The sequence below is a fragment of the Strongylocentrotus purpuratus genome, unplaced genomic scaffold (genome assembly GCF_000002235.5).
Source record: "Strongylocentrotus purpuratus isolate Spur 01 unplaced genomic scaffold, Spur_5.0 spur5_scaffold_17, whole genome shotgun sequence".
Classification (NCBI taxonomy): Eukaryota; Metazoa; Echinodermata; class Echinoidea; order Camarodonta; family Strongylocentrotidae; genus Strongylocentrotus; species Strongylocentrotus purpuratus.
In genome coordinates this window covers 20722857-20740111 of record NW_022145602.1, presented here as the reverse complement: position 1 = coordinate 20740111, position 17255 = coordinate 20722857, and the positions used below count along the sequence as shown (strand labels likewise).

Genomic DNA, 17255 nt, shown 5'->3' with positions numbered 1-17255 from the left:
TTTACCTATTTTTGGAGATGCCCCCCCCCCCCCTGGCGCTCAAGGGAGGGGGGGGGGTGCGATTTTTCAAATTTTCGAGGGCCAAACAAAAAATTGTACCCACTACCCCCCCCCCCCCCCCCCCCCCCCCCCCCCACTGAGCGAATTATTGGCTGGCAAGATTTTCAAATTTTAGCACACTAAATTTCAAATTTGGCCCCCCCCCCCCTCCTTAGAAATCCTTGATCCGCGCCTGCCCGGGGGGGGGGGGTACTCACAAATTAGGATATACGGGGATATGCCGCTCCAATAGATCACTTTTTTTACCAAAGCATAACGAGGCACGTAACAAAGACTTACAGTAATTGGCCGTTGATCACATTATATCAGATCTAAAGCGAGACGAAAACATGACTTGGCGTATGTTTGTACTATCCTTATTGCTAGCCTTAGTATTTCGACATGTATTCATTGTCATGTAAGTATATAACCGTGAATATATTGATAGTACAAAAAAGCAGTTTCGTACCATTGCAGGACTTGCCTTTAACGCGTGTAAAGTTCCTTGACTCTGGGGGTGCGACCTCCCTCATATTATGTAGACTAGTCTCATAATTCCATTAGGATAACACTGTGTATTTTAAATTCGCATACTTATTATGTTCGTGTATGAGAAGCCAACCCTGGTTTGTATGCGGCCTTCGTGATCTCCGAAGAAACTGCCCTTCATAACATATAGCATTTGTTCTTTTGTCACTTATCAAAGTCCCTCGATCCACCCCCTTGTGAGTAAGGTAATAGGGGCATCCAACCATTATGAATGTGGTCTTTCAGTATATTTGTCGGATGATTTTAGTCTCTTCTAATAGGTTGAGCGTTTTTCAAACTATTGTGAAGCGATTCAAGAGAATAAAGATGATTTGTATTTCATGTTACGTGTTCCTCTGTATGAAGGTACTAGATAATGGATGTATTTGAATTATTTTTTTCTTTCTTGGCTCCAATTAATATTTTACTTTTCATTAGATCGTATAAAAGCAACGACTGAAGATCGATGCATCAAATAATAGAATTTGATAATTGTCTCCCTATTTCTCCAACTGGAGTGTTTAGTAAAGTTGGTGAAGTCGTGTGACATTCAAACAGAGTGAGATTAGAAGTTCATTCTTTACCCCCCCCCCTGGTGCTCTTATCTTCACATTATTAGGACCATATGTATGTAGTACGTTCGAGGCATTTAGATTATTGTGGTCCCATATGAGCATCGCATCCATGCACCCCAGAAGCGCGTTATTGTGATTTAGAATGCAACTTTTCAGAAGAACGATTTGAAAAATTTGTCTCCCGCCAAGTTGAAGAATGATGGGGTGTGGAAAATTAAATAGTGATTTTTGCGTGACAATATAAAGGGAGGTATGATTGAAGCAAAGCCCCCCCCCCCGACGCCTTCACACAATATATAAACTGCAAGGCCTCATAGAAACTGTGACAATGGATTAGCTGAGTCTGTTTGCCTTACCGTTAGCCTTTAAAAACGAAAAGTCCAATGTCCAATTCAATGCATTAAAATTAAATAGACGGAAGAAAAGGAAGTTATCAAATGTAACTTGGGACACACGTTCTAAATATACGCACATTTCCCGTTTATTCAAAATGCCGTTGTGTACTTTGGAACGTCAGATTGAGTTTTATCGGGAGAGAGAGAGGGGGGGGGGGGGGGGTTATAATGCGCCCCGGTGAAAACGTGGCCCCATCCTCCTCCCCAATTCGTCTCTGGATGCACTACTGCAAGACTTATCTTTATTATTACCATATGATTATTATTAGTTGTAATTGTAGTTTAAGTATTAGCAATATTATCATCGTTAATTTTATCATTATTATTATTATTATTATTAGTAGTAGTAGTAGTAGTAGTAGTAGTAGTAGTAGTAGTAGTAATAGTATTATTATTATTATTATTATTATTATCATTATTATTATTATCATTATTATTATTATTATTATTACTATTATTATTATTATTATTATTATTATTATCATTATCATTATTACTATTACTATTATTAATCTCATTATTATTATTATTATTGTTCGAATCCCAAGTGGTTCCCCTAGACTTGAGTAGGTGTCATTATTTCAAAATTGATGACATTGAAAAAATAACAACGATCGAATACAAATAATGATGATACATGAGATCTTTCTGATCACACCGTAGGCCAAGGATAAAATTTGACGGTCTGTAATTAGTATTTGTATTCAGACAGTGTAGGGATGCAACAAAAGGCTGCATTTCCGATTACAAGTATTGAAGAAAATACACAGATATAATAAGAAACATGATTATAAAAGCAAAAAAAGAGAAGTTTCGATAAAATGCTAAGGAGGTAAATAAAGAAAATATAAGTAAAAATACACAATCATAAAAACATATTTGATAGCATGTATATGTGCAAATAAACAAATGTTACACTGGTACGAAACGCGATTGTTGTATTAATCCAGACAATTTTGAATAGATGAATAGATACATTATTATATAAAAAATAATATGAGAGAAATATCGCAATAGCATTGTTTAAACACAAGGAATAATATAATAACTTAATTTAAGTAAAATATTGATGTGTTCTTTTTTAGGAAGTCACTGGGATTTCACAAGACTGTATACAACCATCGACCCGGAGAATGTACACTCGTACCAGGGATAAGTGAGTATAGTTAGAAAGGAGGGGCCTACTAGAAATATTTTTAATTTAGAAAAAGGACAATCCTCCTCTAAAGCAAGATGCTCTTAAAGATATAGCGTGATAAAATAAGAAGAGCAGATTGGTGAAAGTTTGAACGGAAGTTGACAAACAATAAGGAAGTCATACATCTTTGAAATTTGTAATCACTATACGTGAGGGAATTTCAAATTGGCAGAATCGGTTATTGTCACTGTGATGTGGTGGCAGACAAATTACTAAAATGTACATGTGTATGTCTCATGAATGTCTTTTCGTTTTTAAAGGACCTATAATCAACGTGGTATCTATTTAGTATTTTGAGTAGTGCCCCAAGGGAGAAGGCGTTGAGAGGAAAAACAAAATTAGTGATATTTTCTTGACACCACAAACGGGAGACTTGTCTGTGACTACATCACACTCCACTGACCAAACACTACTACTACTACTGTAGTAGTAGTAGTAGTAGTAGTAGTAATTAGTAGTAATGATCTAGTAGTAGTAGTGGTGGTAGTAGTAGTAGTAGTTCTTGTAGTAATAGGAGTGATAGTAGTAGAAGTAGTAGTAGAAGGAGTAGTAATAGTAGTAGTAGTATAGTAGTAGAAGTAGTAGTAATAGTAGTAGTAGTATAGTAGTAGAAGTAGTAGTAGTAGTAGTATAGTAGTATTATAGTAGTAGTAGTAGTTGTAGTAATAGGAGTAATAGTAGTAGAAGTAGTAGTAGAAGGAGTAGTAATATTAGTAGTAGTATAGTAGTAGTAGTAATAGTAGTAGTAGTAGTAGTAATTAGTAAGCAAATAACTACCGTTGGTGAAGGTGATGGGACAAACTATCACTTCCGAGGCGATCTGGATTTAACTATATCTTTCCGAAGCGAAGCTGAGGAAGATAGCGTATACATTCTGATCGACGAGAAAGTGATAGTTTGCCATCGCCCGAAACCAAAAGGTGATTATTTGCTTTATATTCCACATCTAAAACAATTTAACTACAAAAAGAAAAGGACGTGTATGCATCTTGCCATCTACATAAAAGACACCATGCCCGAATTCACATCAAAATTTTTTAACCCACCCCCTTGAGGGTATGGTGCGCGCATGTGTTTGTTTTAATTGCGCTCATTGGTAATGCGCACTTAATTACGCCTGTTTTAGTGCGCTTTTGGATAATCTTCAGTGAAAATGCGTTGCCCTGTGTAGATAGTACCTGTATCTTCAGTGAAAGTGCGTTGCACTGTGTAGATAGTGGTACTATCTACACAGTGTAACGAACTTTTTGCTTTTCCCATCAATAATGGGCGAACTATCTTTCATCACGTGATTTACTTTTGACCTATCGTAGAGCAAGATTCTTAGTATATGGAATATAATAGTAATGATCTAGTAGTAGTAGTGGTAGTAGTAGTAGTAGTATTAATGATCTAGTAGTAGTAGTAGTAGTAGTAGTTGTTGTAGTAATAGGAGTAATAGTAGTAGAAGTAGTAGTAGAAGTAGTAGTAGTAGTAGTAAAAAAAAAAAAAAAAAAAAAGAGGGTAAAAATGACTAGTTCTGAATTGCCCATAATGTGAAACACTTTAGTAATTCTTACTACGAATGTCATACATGTTTATCATATCAAATATACAGGTAATGGATCAGAAGATTTGGAGCTTCTTTCAGACGGTCTGGTCCTGATTTCATCTGTAAGTCATTAAATGGACGGTGGACCTCACATCCATGGTTATTTCATATCAATAATAATATCACATCATTTGGTGTCGTCCCATATCGCCTTTCTCTGATTAAAACTCCCATGGGTGGTATTCCGATAGCGCGTACTAAGTCAAGCCTGGCTTAACTATGTCCACACTTTTATGGAGTGCCTGTTGCCAACTCATTTACCTTGTACAGATTATTTTAATCCTGCAATGAAAAGTGTCCAAAAATTTATTCTGCAATGTAATGGGAAGAAAAAGATAATATGAGTATGAACTGAATTTCAACAAAGTCTTTGGTAGATTATCTTTGTCATAAATTTGTTTTTGTGTATGGACAAGCTGAATATTGAAGGAGGAAGATGACACCTAGCATTCCATGGAAGTGTAAACTAAAATTCTTGTTTAGTCTGGACTTAGATCCTGCTTAACTGATGAGAATACCACCACATATAATTACCTTGTATGTTCCACCTATTTCTTACGTTACATGTCTTGTGTTAGAAATGTAAACCCATCACCTATACTGGATTTGGGTGGTAATATGATAATGCAGTAGTCAGTGGGTTGTGTTACTTTTATTTATTGATACATTAGGGATATATTATGGTCTGATCGAGGAGCAGGGAATCAATATGATTGGCCTATTTTGGACTACCCTTAAAGATAAACTTGAGTTCTGGGGGGTGTTTCACAAAGATCCTAAGTTGAACTTATCTCTAAGTTGGACTTAAAAATTATGGAAAGCCATTAGCATCCCTGAAAACATTTTGTAAAAGTTATTTTAAAAGGCATAAAATGTTGATTCAAATCATTCATATTTTCTATTATCATGGGAGATTCTATGTTCTTGATGTGGAATTTATAAAAAGTCTAAAATACTTGAATTTCTGCTTTTGAATATATTTCATTTTAAGGCTCCAATGGCTGTCCATAATTTTTAAGTCCAACTTAGTGTTAAGTTCTACTTAGGATCTTTGTGAAACACCCCCCTGGTCATGCGATTGCATTGTGAAAGAAAAGGTGTGGAATGGATCAGAAAAGTTGATCATAGCCTGTAAGTAATGGTGTGTAATGCTAGGTTCTGGAGTCATCAAAATCATCATAAATTTGGCAGAGTCTTGGTAAAGTAACAATCACTTACACAGAAAGATGTATATGGGACAACACACATGGTGTCGGGGCTAGTACTACCCTGATTTCCTTATCTTTCTATGCTCATTACTCAGCCAGAATACATTTCTTCCAAAATTGTTTGGCACATGACATTTATTTGTAATCTTGAACATTCAGTGTAAGTTTCATTAGATTCTGTGAGAATTCATTTTCTTTTTTTTTACCAGAACTCAAGTTTATCTTTAATAACAGGGACTGCCGGTGTGACAAACTATCAACAATAGGGACTTTTAGATTTGCACAAGGACAACGTGGATTGCTACGATCGGCGTCCTTTTAATGCACTTCCTTGAAAGGACGTCACACGTATCAGTCCACGCAAATCTAAAAGTCCCTAATTATTATCTGTTGATACCTGAACTGGCTATTGTTCGCAATTGCACAATACGTCAGCGTTATTATGAACCGGATAATCCGTCATAATACATATATATGACTCTACGGATTCGTCGGTTCATCATCAGTAACGTCGACGAATATAATTATCCCCAAAAATATTATATTATTTTGTTTTAATATTTCGCACATCCATTCGAGGGGATTCTTGAGAACATTAACACAACTATCTTCTCATTATTAGGGGTACCCAACCTTAAAGAATCGCGTCGCATCCTCACCCAGAGGTCATATCTATGCATTTGACCTAAACGATGATGACGTCAAGGTCAAAAGGTTAAAGATCACAGGGAACTATGACCCCGATGACTTTCGCCCCCATGGAATCAGCTCGTTCGAAGATCTGGATACAGGTAACATTTATGTTCGGATATGAATCAAATAAATGTAGTTATGATGGTGAGGGCCTTTTTTTTCCATGGCTCATTCAGCTCAGTCGGTAGAGCAGTGGTCTCGTTATCCGGTGACCCGGGTTCGAAACCAAGTCGATGCGCTAGTGCCCTTTGGTAATGCATTAATCCTCATTACCAGGTCCCTCGGAGAGGACCTTAAGCCCGTCGGTCTTCTGGTTGCTTACTAACAAGTATTTATTGCTTTCTTAGCTGTCAGGTGAAATAACCACCACTATCACTATCTAAAGTTTCGTTCCTATCAAGGTTCGTTATTCCGAATGATGGATTCACAATTCCGAAAAATAAATGGAACTCTTTAGAAAAAAAAATCCCGAACCATCCGAGTCGGAAATAGGACTGCAGCCCTCTCCGTTTCCTTTTGGTCACAATGACAAAGAAAATAATGATGTCCGTCTGAAGAAGTTGGAAAAAACGTGCCACGGAAACCTATATCGAATAGACAATCTTCTTGCATGGTGGTTGGTTATGCAGAAATATCAACAAAAATGTTGATGACTTTTCTATATTGGTATTAGGCGAATGGATCATTCGGTAAAGCATCTGCCTGTCGCCGAGTCAAGACCATGCATGGGTTCGAATCGATCCTAGGCGGGTGACTGAAGCCAGCGTTGTGTGTCAACGTACTCCTCCCTGTTTTATAGACGCATGCTATATTATATGAGAAACACTCCGTCCCTCGGATAAATGTTAAATAGAGGTCCCATGTAGAGGGAAGTCATCACCTTTGCACGATAAAAACCCATTGCATAGATCGTATACGAGTAGGGGGAAATCCGGTGTAGTGGTCCACCTGCACACCCCTAATCAATTATACCAGGAGGAGAGACCCTAGGGTTACAGTGATTCACCTCTCAGACACAGCTGACGCCAAATACTTTATAACAATGATGATGATGATGACAAAGATGATGATGATGATAATAATTATAATAATAATAATAACATATTAATGTCTTCTTGATTTGATTGTAGGAAGAACGTTTGTGCTCATTGTAAACCATCTTGTAAATGATGGCGTCATCGATGTTATTGAGATCTTTGAGCTTCATCGTCAGTCAATGACATTGAAATTTATTAGAACAGTCAATGACCATCTCATGAAAAGGTAAGTGGTGTCGTATGGTCGAGTGGTTTCAAACAATTAACATTACGTGCGAAGGACGAAGGTTCGAGCCCCACCACTGCACTTAAATTGTGAGGGGGTAATATACTAATAAGCCACTTCGAAAATTATATCTGCGCATTGGCAGAATAAAGGTACTTTGTACAAAACTGTAAAACCTATCGAGACAAGTGCTGGATACGGGTTCAAGAAAGTTAATTCATTTTTTCACCGGCGGTACATTTACGCACAGGTGAAAGGATTCTTTCCAAGAGGGCGAACGAAAGGTATTCATGAAGCACCTCCAATCAATTTGGCAGAGATAATTCCAATGCACAACGTGTGACTTCCCCATGTGTAAGAGATATGTGAATACTTTGGGGTCATTTTGTACAAGGGCTTTCTCCGGAGTGGCTCAATAATATTGTTGGAAAGGAAGTTTGTCCGGGGATACCTGTCCTAGTGGATGATTTTAAGGGGGACTTATTGTAGTTAAAGTGGTTAAATTTGCCGTAGAATCAAATCCAACCCTTTTTTGCAAGCAATGAATGAATGATGACAAAAAATGCATAGGATTTTTTTTATTCTACACGAAAGTAATAAATATGATTGCCAGGCGCTGATTCATAAATTTGTCACTGTATGTAAATAAAAATTGCCGCTTATTATCAAAAAAGAGAGGAATATATGGATTATTTCATCAACTGAAATAGATTGTAGATTATATAATAATTGATCGGATCGCTTTTAAGTCTTGATGAAACAGACAAGGTTCTGATAATCTGTTTGATGAAAAGTCTTCGTTCATTGCATAGACATGAGGTAAGAAGAATGGTAGGCTAAAAATTAAAAATGATATTTTTTGTTGTTGTTGTTGCACAGAATGATAATGTAAAGGATTGTTTTATTCAATCTAGTATAAATGACGTCGTCGCGGTAAGCAAGGACACATTCTATTTTACCAACGATGGACGAAGTTTGAGTCCAGGTATCCGGCTTATAGAACAACTCTTACGATTTAGAACCGGTGGAATATTCTATTGTGACGTTACATCATGTGATCAGGTCGGTGAGCCACTGCTAGAACCGAATGGAATCCAGCTATCACGTGATCAACGGTACGTCTATTTCTCCCTACAATGTAGATTGAATTGATTGATTGATTCGAATTTATTCCATTTTAAATCGATTGTTTGCACAATAAAGAACACAGTTGACAAAGTTAGTTCAAAATTATGAAATGAAACAGGAACCTACTGGAAAGCATAGCTTGTTTTTGTAGGAGGAGGTAGGGCATTTACTATTTACTAGTTTTGGAACTTGTATGCCACTTTTTGCAATTTTATTCCAAGATGGTGCCATGCTAATTATAGCTGGCCAAGCCTTTTTATTCACAGATATTGTGCTATGTGAGTATACTGATGCAATGTATGACAAAACAAATGATTTGTATCACTTTAGAAGCTATTTAAACACAAATGTCACAGGCTTTTAAAAATATTTTTTGTTGTTCCTTTTTGTTGCTTTTTTGTTGCTTTTTTATTTATTTATTTATTTATTTTTTATTTTTATTTGTTTAATTTATTTATTAATTAATTAATTTATTTTTTATTTATTTATTTATTTTTTTTTTTGGGGGGGGGGGGGGGCTTTTGTCCTGAATTGTAAATAGTATAAAAAAAAGGAAAATGGCGGCCAAAAGGAAGACGGGCGAGGAAGACTTCATTTTTGTTAATTGGCCATACAATCCTTCAAGATGATCGATTAGCCCAAAAATGGAACAATGATTTGTAAAATCTATTTCATGATTTTTTTAGTTATATTGATAAGTGATACATTATATTCATTTCTGGAAAATACAAAGGGCTTGCAGCCAATTGCCATTTGGTTGATATGAACTTTTTTTGTCGTCCAGGTATGTGATTGTCTCACAGCCATTCGAGGAACGAATTCAGATCTATGAGAGAGAGGATTGGAGACTAAAAACAAACAAGGTTTGTCAACCAGCTACTATTATGTTTACATCCTGTTTGTGACAAAATGATCAGAGCAATGACATTAATAGCTCTTAACCACAAGTTGTATAATTATACCTGAGTCACGCAAACAAGTCCGATACCAGACCGGCAACATACTGAACAAAATATGCTAGTACCCGGAACGGCTATCGGTCAGCTTGGGGGGCTTACTTCGAATCATCGGAACATCGCGTCGGGTCGGGTTGTCGCGCTACCCGACCTTTTGTGAAAACTTGCCCCTTTATTTCTCAAATGTCGGGGGTAACGTTTGTGAAATAAACCCCTCTCACCTACAAATGGTCTGGCCAGTTTACCCGACGCTTTGCGAAATCCCTACGGAAAATTTACAAAAGGTCGCGTGATCTTCCGCTTTCGTTTCACGAAAGGTCGTGTAACGCGACCACCTGACCAGACGCGAAGACGCGATGATTCAAAGTAAGCCGTTTGGAATCGGTTTGGAGTTGGTTCGGTGGTGTAACTAAGGTATTGGTCTATTGTAACGAGATCTGTGGAATAATGTCAATTAAAGAATGTTCATGTTCTGACTTGTACACAAAGAATCATTACAATTTTTATGCTATACAAATTTTCTTAAGGAAGAATACAGCTGTAATATGTTATGAAATACATAGACCTATTACCGTTGATGCTGCTCCTCATTTAAATTACACATGGGAAAGATTATTAGTGCTGCCATATTTGTTAAGTAACACAATTCTGTACTTTCCGGTTTCTGATTTTGATATAGCCCTTTCCCTGCAATGATGAGGATGATGAAGATAATTAAGATAATAATAATAATGATAGTAATAGTAGTTAAAGTTATAATAACAATAATAATAATAATAATGAAAATAATAATATCTTAAAAAGAAGCAAACCCTACCCCGATCCCCCCCCCACAAAACCCTATCATATTTATAAGTATACATGTGTACTGTATTTATTGGAGTGGAGCATATATATATATATATATACACATAGACTAGATGTTCTTTTTGTCGAAAGCCTTTAATAGTGTATGCATAATATATTATTCGTCTTGTATGTCGAAGCTATATAATTATACTGTATTTGATAAGTCTACGGATGAATTGATAGCAAGCAAGAAGTATTCATTTAATTTATTTATTTATTTATTTCCATCTTCATATAAAAACAATAAATCATTACAATATTACACAATTATACACAATATTACATGCAAATAAAAATGTTAACAGTATCAAAGACACCAAATTTACCAGACGAAAATGAGAAAAGGGGAACTAAAATAAGATCAGAGGGTCTTGTAAAATAATTGATTATTATTCTACTTTGATTTTACTTTGGTATTCTAATTTGATTTTACTTCTTCTGCAGCCCATACAGAGCATCCACGTTGGGACCGCACCAGATAACGTGTTTGTAGATGATGAAGGTGATCTGTGGTTAGGATGTCATCCTGTAGGCTTTAGAACTCTCTTACATATGGAAGACACCAAACACATAGCACCGTCACAGGTTAGTCATCACATCATCTTTAACGGGTATACAGTGCGTATTGAAGACAAAAAGTACTAAGTTTTAAAATATCCTCCAGAATTATAATTTTCACGATATCTGGATGATTCCTTCTTTTTGATTTCTGCATTTTGCAACTTAATCAAAATTAATATACTCAAAATAATGAAATACAAATCAATGAAATAATCATACCTTTAAAAAAAACATAGCTGACAAATCCTTTCTAAATTGGAAAATGCAGGGGACTGCTATCTTAAGCTAGAGCTTGCAATTACGTGATGATGGCCTCAGGAAAGCAACCTTTGACATGATAGATGAGAGTCTCTTCAATCGCATAACACTAAAGCATTGGCAATATTTTACGCTTGATTGAGCACTGGCTAACTTCGAAAGACTCGTGGAAATTGGTTTTATAAGAAAAAAAATCATGCAGATATCTTGGAATTGTAATTTGGGGGAATATGTTCGAAGTATGTACTTTTTTGACACGTACTGTGGACCACCTGATATTTGGAAGCTATTAGTCTTTTATTGGTATTCTAATAAATAAGTAAGTTGAAATGGAAACACATAGATTGCAGAGAACACGAATTTGATAAATGCTTTCTAATGCTTTCTTCTCCACTTGATAGAGCAGTGATATTGAATGAATAATTTCCCTGTCGTTCTAACATTGAATTTCATGGTACAAATTGTTATTATATAATACTTCGGAACCCCGAACCTTCGGGGAGATGAGTGCCTCCCATTCTGTTCATAACTTTGCATCAACATGGATTTCCATATTGACCTGGAATGTTCTTGATCTGAATATTGAGCTGAAACTATACTCTTCAATTCATCAAGTAATGCTAAATCTTATTCCCCTCTTATTTTAGGTTATACGAATCAAGTTTAACCAGTCAGATGAGCCCTACCAAAGTTTTGACCTTGAGGAGATTTATAGTGAAGATGGTCTGAACATCTCGATGTCTTCTTCAGCTGTTTACTACAACAATCGTCTGCTTGTTGGTACAGTAAGGACAGGGCTACTCCACTGTATGGTTAAAGCCATATAGTTAACTGGTCGCGTTCATACTTGTTCACTGTGTGATTAAAAAAACGGTTAGAATTATTCATACTACTAATAATAATATAGCTCGTTCTTAAATAGCGCTTTTCAGGACCGGAGGCCCTCTCAAAGCGCTTTACAGATAAGTATATTATTACCCCGGTCATTGGATTCATACGCCATATTTTTCATATTAAATGAGTGAAGAATAATCAGCGGTCTTCCATGATCGTGTTAAATGTTTATAGACTAATAGCCCTGTCCTTCGCTTGCTTACAGTGATTAAATGCTCTTTATCTTCAAATGTCAAAATTGATAAGTAGTGAGAACATGGAGTATGTGCAATACAATACAATAAAAAGACATACATACATTTTGCTCATTTCTACGATTTTATAAAGACACCGATCTTAGATTTGAGTTTGAGTTTGAGTTTATTAAAAACAACAATAAGAACAAGTAAAACATAATGTGTCAATCATGATTACATAAAATATAACAATATAACACAAGGTAAATAACATTACACATGAATAAGATAAACATTATTTACAAAGTATGTTATATACAAATGAAAGAAAAGATTATGTGTACACTTTTGTTGTTAGAAGAGGTACCAGAAGTTAGATCAAGTGCTAGTCGAGTCTGGTTCCCTGTCTTTGGCAAGAACTGTTGGTACTTAACTATATCGGTCAGATATGATTCGGTTTACCGCCGCAACAAAAAATTAAAAAGCCGTCGCAGTTTTTTATTTTTCATTTCTTTTCATTTTTTACGTTTTATTAAATGGTAACTACACACAACACAAGTCCTAAACGTATTCACTGAGCTTTGTGTTATGAGATCAAGAAGTGTGAAACGTATATACACTTTACGTCATCTTAACCACTCCCGCCATATCTGAACGAGGCTTATTGCCAAATTGGGCAGATATTGGAAGAAAGTCAAATATTTGATTTGTGTATGATGAATTTAAGCTGAATGACACCTTGATAAATCTTAACTTACCTTGACCCAATTCTTTTTATTTGGTTGAGTCGTATAGTTTTTTCTTCATCCTTTGATCTGCCTAGTATCCCGGAGTGTTGGCTCAGTCAGTAGAGCGTCCGCCTCACAACCGGGAGGTCGTGGGTTCGAACCCCGGCCGCGTCATACCAAAAGACGTTAAAAGATGGAAGTTGTTGCTAACTTATTTGGCATTCAACAATAAGGGGATAGAGCAACGTCGATCTGACGCTGCTCATTGGCTGCCGGGCTCACTATCAATTGGGCAAAAATAATTTTCCGTTTCGGTTTAATAAAATTTGGAGTGGACTATTAGGCTATTATTATTATTATTATTATTGTGTTCAATCTGGGCCTTGTTTCATAAAACTTGATATCAATAACATCTTACAAGCTACTGTCATAAGCTACTGAAATCATGGCATCTGATTGGCTGAGAGCAAACTTGATATCAATAACAAGTTACAAGCTACTGTCATAAGCTACTGAAATCATGGCATCTGATTGGCTGAGAGCAAATTTGTCATAGAAATCTAACATTTGTTATAGATAACAAGTTTTATGAAACGGGCCCCAGAATCAAAAGAAAAGAGTTCACTTTAAGATGGCTTATGTTAAAGCATGTATTTGAGTGATGTATACAAATATTGTTTTCGATATTGGTTGTATAAAATGTTAATGTGATTATTTTGTTTGTTATAAAAATAAAAATTCCATTGGAGCAAAGATATAAAAAAAAAAGAAGAAGAAGATTTGTATTGGTGTGTATTTATATCGGTTAGGATAACAATTAACATACCAAATAACACCACAAGAAATAAATTTAGATATTTTGAGAGATTTATTGTATTCCTGCCCATTCATAGATGAAATACATTTGTCAATTGTTATAATTTATTATTTTTAAATAAATGAGGCACATTTGAACTTGGTTCATTATACATGCTCAAGTCTACCTAGTACATACCATTATCTAGAAAATGGCAGCACACGTGTCATGCTAAAAGATATTACTTAATGCCAAGAATATCTTAATTCATATATCTCTTTCACCTTTTCTTTGGTGTGAGGTTTCCTTTAACAGGTCAAACAAGGCCCATTGCCGGGCATGTTTGATTTAGATAACATTATCTTTATTTCTTACCCTGCTAAGAGGAAAAGTATCACCCATGATAAGGGGAAGGGGCACTTATTAAAAAGAAAAAAGGCACTTTTGGGGTACTTAAAAAAATGGCGGGGACTCGAAGTCTCATTGAACAGGGGGATGTTTTCACAAAGACTAAGATCAACTTTAAGTTGGACTTAACTATGACAGGCCGTTCATGCCTCTGTTTGCTCTCATCATTTACTGGCATAGGTCTCTCAAGAGACGTACAAATCATGGTCACAAAACAATAGCATTTACTTTTTTTGATAAGTCATTATTGAAGAAAAAAATATTGCCTAACGATCATAATTCATAAATATTAATTACCTCGAATGTATGTTTGTTAACTTGTTGCAAATGAAAATCAATAAAATCCCTGTGGAGGGAAAAAGTTAGAAAAAAGAAGAAGATCATAACGGTGAGAGCAAACAGTACAGTGGCATGAACGGCCTGTCATAGTTAAGTCAAACTTAAAGTCGATCTTAGTCTTTGTGAAACACTCCCCTGATATGGTTTCTGTTCCTGTTACCCTCCTCTCCCTTATCGATTTTCCAGGCACTCTTTAGAGCAACTCGTAAATCTGAATTGGTTAATAATTATATTGTTTTTCTCATAGCGCTATATCCCGTTTACAACTGATTTATAAAACAAACACATCAATGAATTAAAACTCAACAAAAATATCATAGAAAATGTAATGCAGTTGTACTTCAATTGACATACTACAGCGTAATTCACTGACAAGTTAACCTATTCCATGTAACCGGACCACTGTAGTGAAAACTTCGCTCACCTATCTTCGATTCTATTCCAGGCATTTATACTTTGACCCCGGTTATGAAGGGGTGTGTCAGAATGTAGCAAATATTGACACACACCATCTCCGTAGTAGCGTACCCGTACCTTGGATTAGGGGGGGGGGGGGTTGCAAAACAACCAGGTATTAGGAAACTAAAAGTATGTTACCAAGGTGCAGATTCGAGAGAAGGGCCGTTTGGAGATTGCATGGGGGAAGGCATTATTATAAATACAACATGTGGTATGTGTAATCATTATGGATTGAGGAATTATGGAAACTATAATCGAATAGTTAATATATCGTGCTAACTCTAGCAAACAGCAGGAGCATTATTCAATTCAATTCAATAATTCTATTTGCATAACACAATCCAAAAAAAAAGAAAAACATCAAATAAGTGCTTTCATAAAACTAATATATAAAATGACATTTGCAATAAAACATAGAAAAAGAAAATTATTTGTATTTAAACAACATTAAATGTCGATAAGTAATAAAAGCATTTTAGGATACAAAATATATAAGCATGTCACAGATTAAGTCGACTTTTAAAGGGCAATTATTTGGGGCATAGTCCTGGCCATGCCCTTTTCTCTACAGTAAGCTCGTATAGGCGTATATATATGTGACTAACATTCCAATGATCTCAAAGAGCATTATGGGAAATTTATATCCAACAACATATCATTTATTTTCCAGACCACGCCGCGTGATCTCCTCAAATAAAAAAGAATGTCATTAATGGAAAATTTTCCGTCTTAATAGTTACCGATGCACGTGTTACTATAAGCCTCAATTGGTGGTGTGTTTTGTGAACATATTTAATCCATGACAATCAGACTTAACCTGGGACGTACGTCCTGTACTGTTCTAATATTTCATAAGAAGATAAACAAAACTTTACTTTTATACACGATATGATTATTCTTTCATTGGTATCTCAAGTAAGGCTCAAGCGATAAAACAAGCATGACTAATCAGATAATACCATTGAATAGGTGTGTATAGCACGAACGCCAATTGCTCAACCAAGTTAAAGAAATAACTATGGTAGCCGATAAATAGTGTTTTTCGCACAATAGATATTTTTCGATGAGCAGAGATTATTAACGAAAAAACTATTTGTTTATCGAGCAAAAAGCTCAGTTTATCGATCAAAAAAAAAAATCCACATTAATTATCGGCGAAAAATATAGTTTTCTGAAATTATTGGGTACCTGGTGTGCCATTGGAGTGTGTGTAATTCGTGTGGTTTGGTCGTAATTATCTCTCCTTAATTAAATATACTTAACGGCAATAATAAACACCTGACATGGTTCGATCCTATACACGACGACACTGGCGTACTGGTGGGTGTTTGTGTGTGTGTGGCAGGGGAGGGGCTAACTGGGGCTTGGGGAAAGCTGCCCCCCTAAAGTCCCACGCCGGAAAGGGAAAAGAACAAAAGAAGAAAAGGAATGGGAAATGAGGAGAAAGGAGAGAAAGAAGGAAAAGACTTTGAAGTGCTCTAAAATTAAAAGTTTCACTGCTCAAAAATGAAAAAAAAAAAAATCTTCGCGCCCGGTCCCTACGCTTCTCGCATAAAACACGTTTACTGTGAGATGAAGAAGATCTGTAAACCATAGGGTATAACATATCAAATCACATGCAAATAGAGGAGTCACGATCAAATAGGAATGCTGCCAGAAATATTGTCTCGTGATTATAATGATATCCCCATGAAAGAATTAGAGAAGAGTGGTGGTTTTTAACCTCATCCAGACTGTAGTTTAGCCGTATATGCAAAGATGTATTCTTTAGGGTGGTACCCCTCCCCCCTCCCCCCTCCCCCACCCCAGCCCACCCCACCATCGATGCTACGGAGTGATACACAAGTGGTTTGTATTGCGTTCCTGGCGATGGCTTAGCCCCTTCAATTTTCTTTGGCTCATAACGCCTCTGCACGACGATAGTTCGTTGAACGCCTGGCAATAACAAAGACCACGTGTGCTTCTAATAGTCATTCAATATATTGATCCCGACTTTGCATTTGTAGGGCACCATGTGGAGCATTTATTAGTTTATGTGGACTTCTTTCGTAGCTCTGGAAATATCCGTAACTATTCTTTAGAATAAGCCTCACTTTGAAGCCTAAACCTTGCGTTTCATTCTCGGGCAGGTTTCTAGAACGGCGATCTTCTAGACTGATTAAATAAACATCATTATCTAATGTTCTATTCGGATCTTTCTGTAACAGCATTGT

At 36.1% G+C, this 17255-nt stretch overlaps 1 protein-coding gene across 1 annotated transcript; it reads left to right on the top strand.

Annotated features, from left to right (window-relative positions):
- Nucleotides 1-344: 344 nt before the first annotated feature.
- LOC115918103 (serum paraoxonase/arylesterase 1-like) lies at nt 345-12149 on the top strand. The gene is made up of 9 exons (XM_030988213.1): nt 345-457; nt 2623-2693; nt 4333-4388; nt 6157-6325; nt 7358-7490; nt 8405-8605; nt 9403-9481; nt 10868-11008; nt 11890-12149. Exons 1-9 carry the CDS (start codon nt 390-392, stop codon nt 12067-12069), a joined length of 1098 nt encoding a protein of 365 aa, XP_030844073.1. The 5' UTR covers nt 345-389; the 3' UTR covers nt 12070-12149.
- The last annotated feature ends 5106 nt before the right edge of the window (nt 12150-17255 follow it).

Excerpts from the sequence above, each read along its gene's own strand:
- LOC115918103 (XM_030988213.1), top strand. The coding sequence starts at position 390 with ATGACTTGGCGTATGTTTGTACTATCCTTATTGCTAGCCTTAGTATTT. Across the intron at positions 2,694-4,332 it reads TACACTCGTACCAGGGATAA|GTAATGGATCAGAAGATTTG; the intron begins GTGAGTATAGTT and ends TCAAATATACAG. Across the intron at positions 4,389-6,156 it reads GTCTGGTCCTGATTTCATCT|GGGTACCCAACCTTAAAGAA; the intron begins GTAAGTCATTAA and ends TCTCATTATTAG.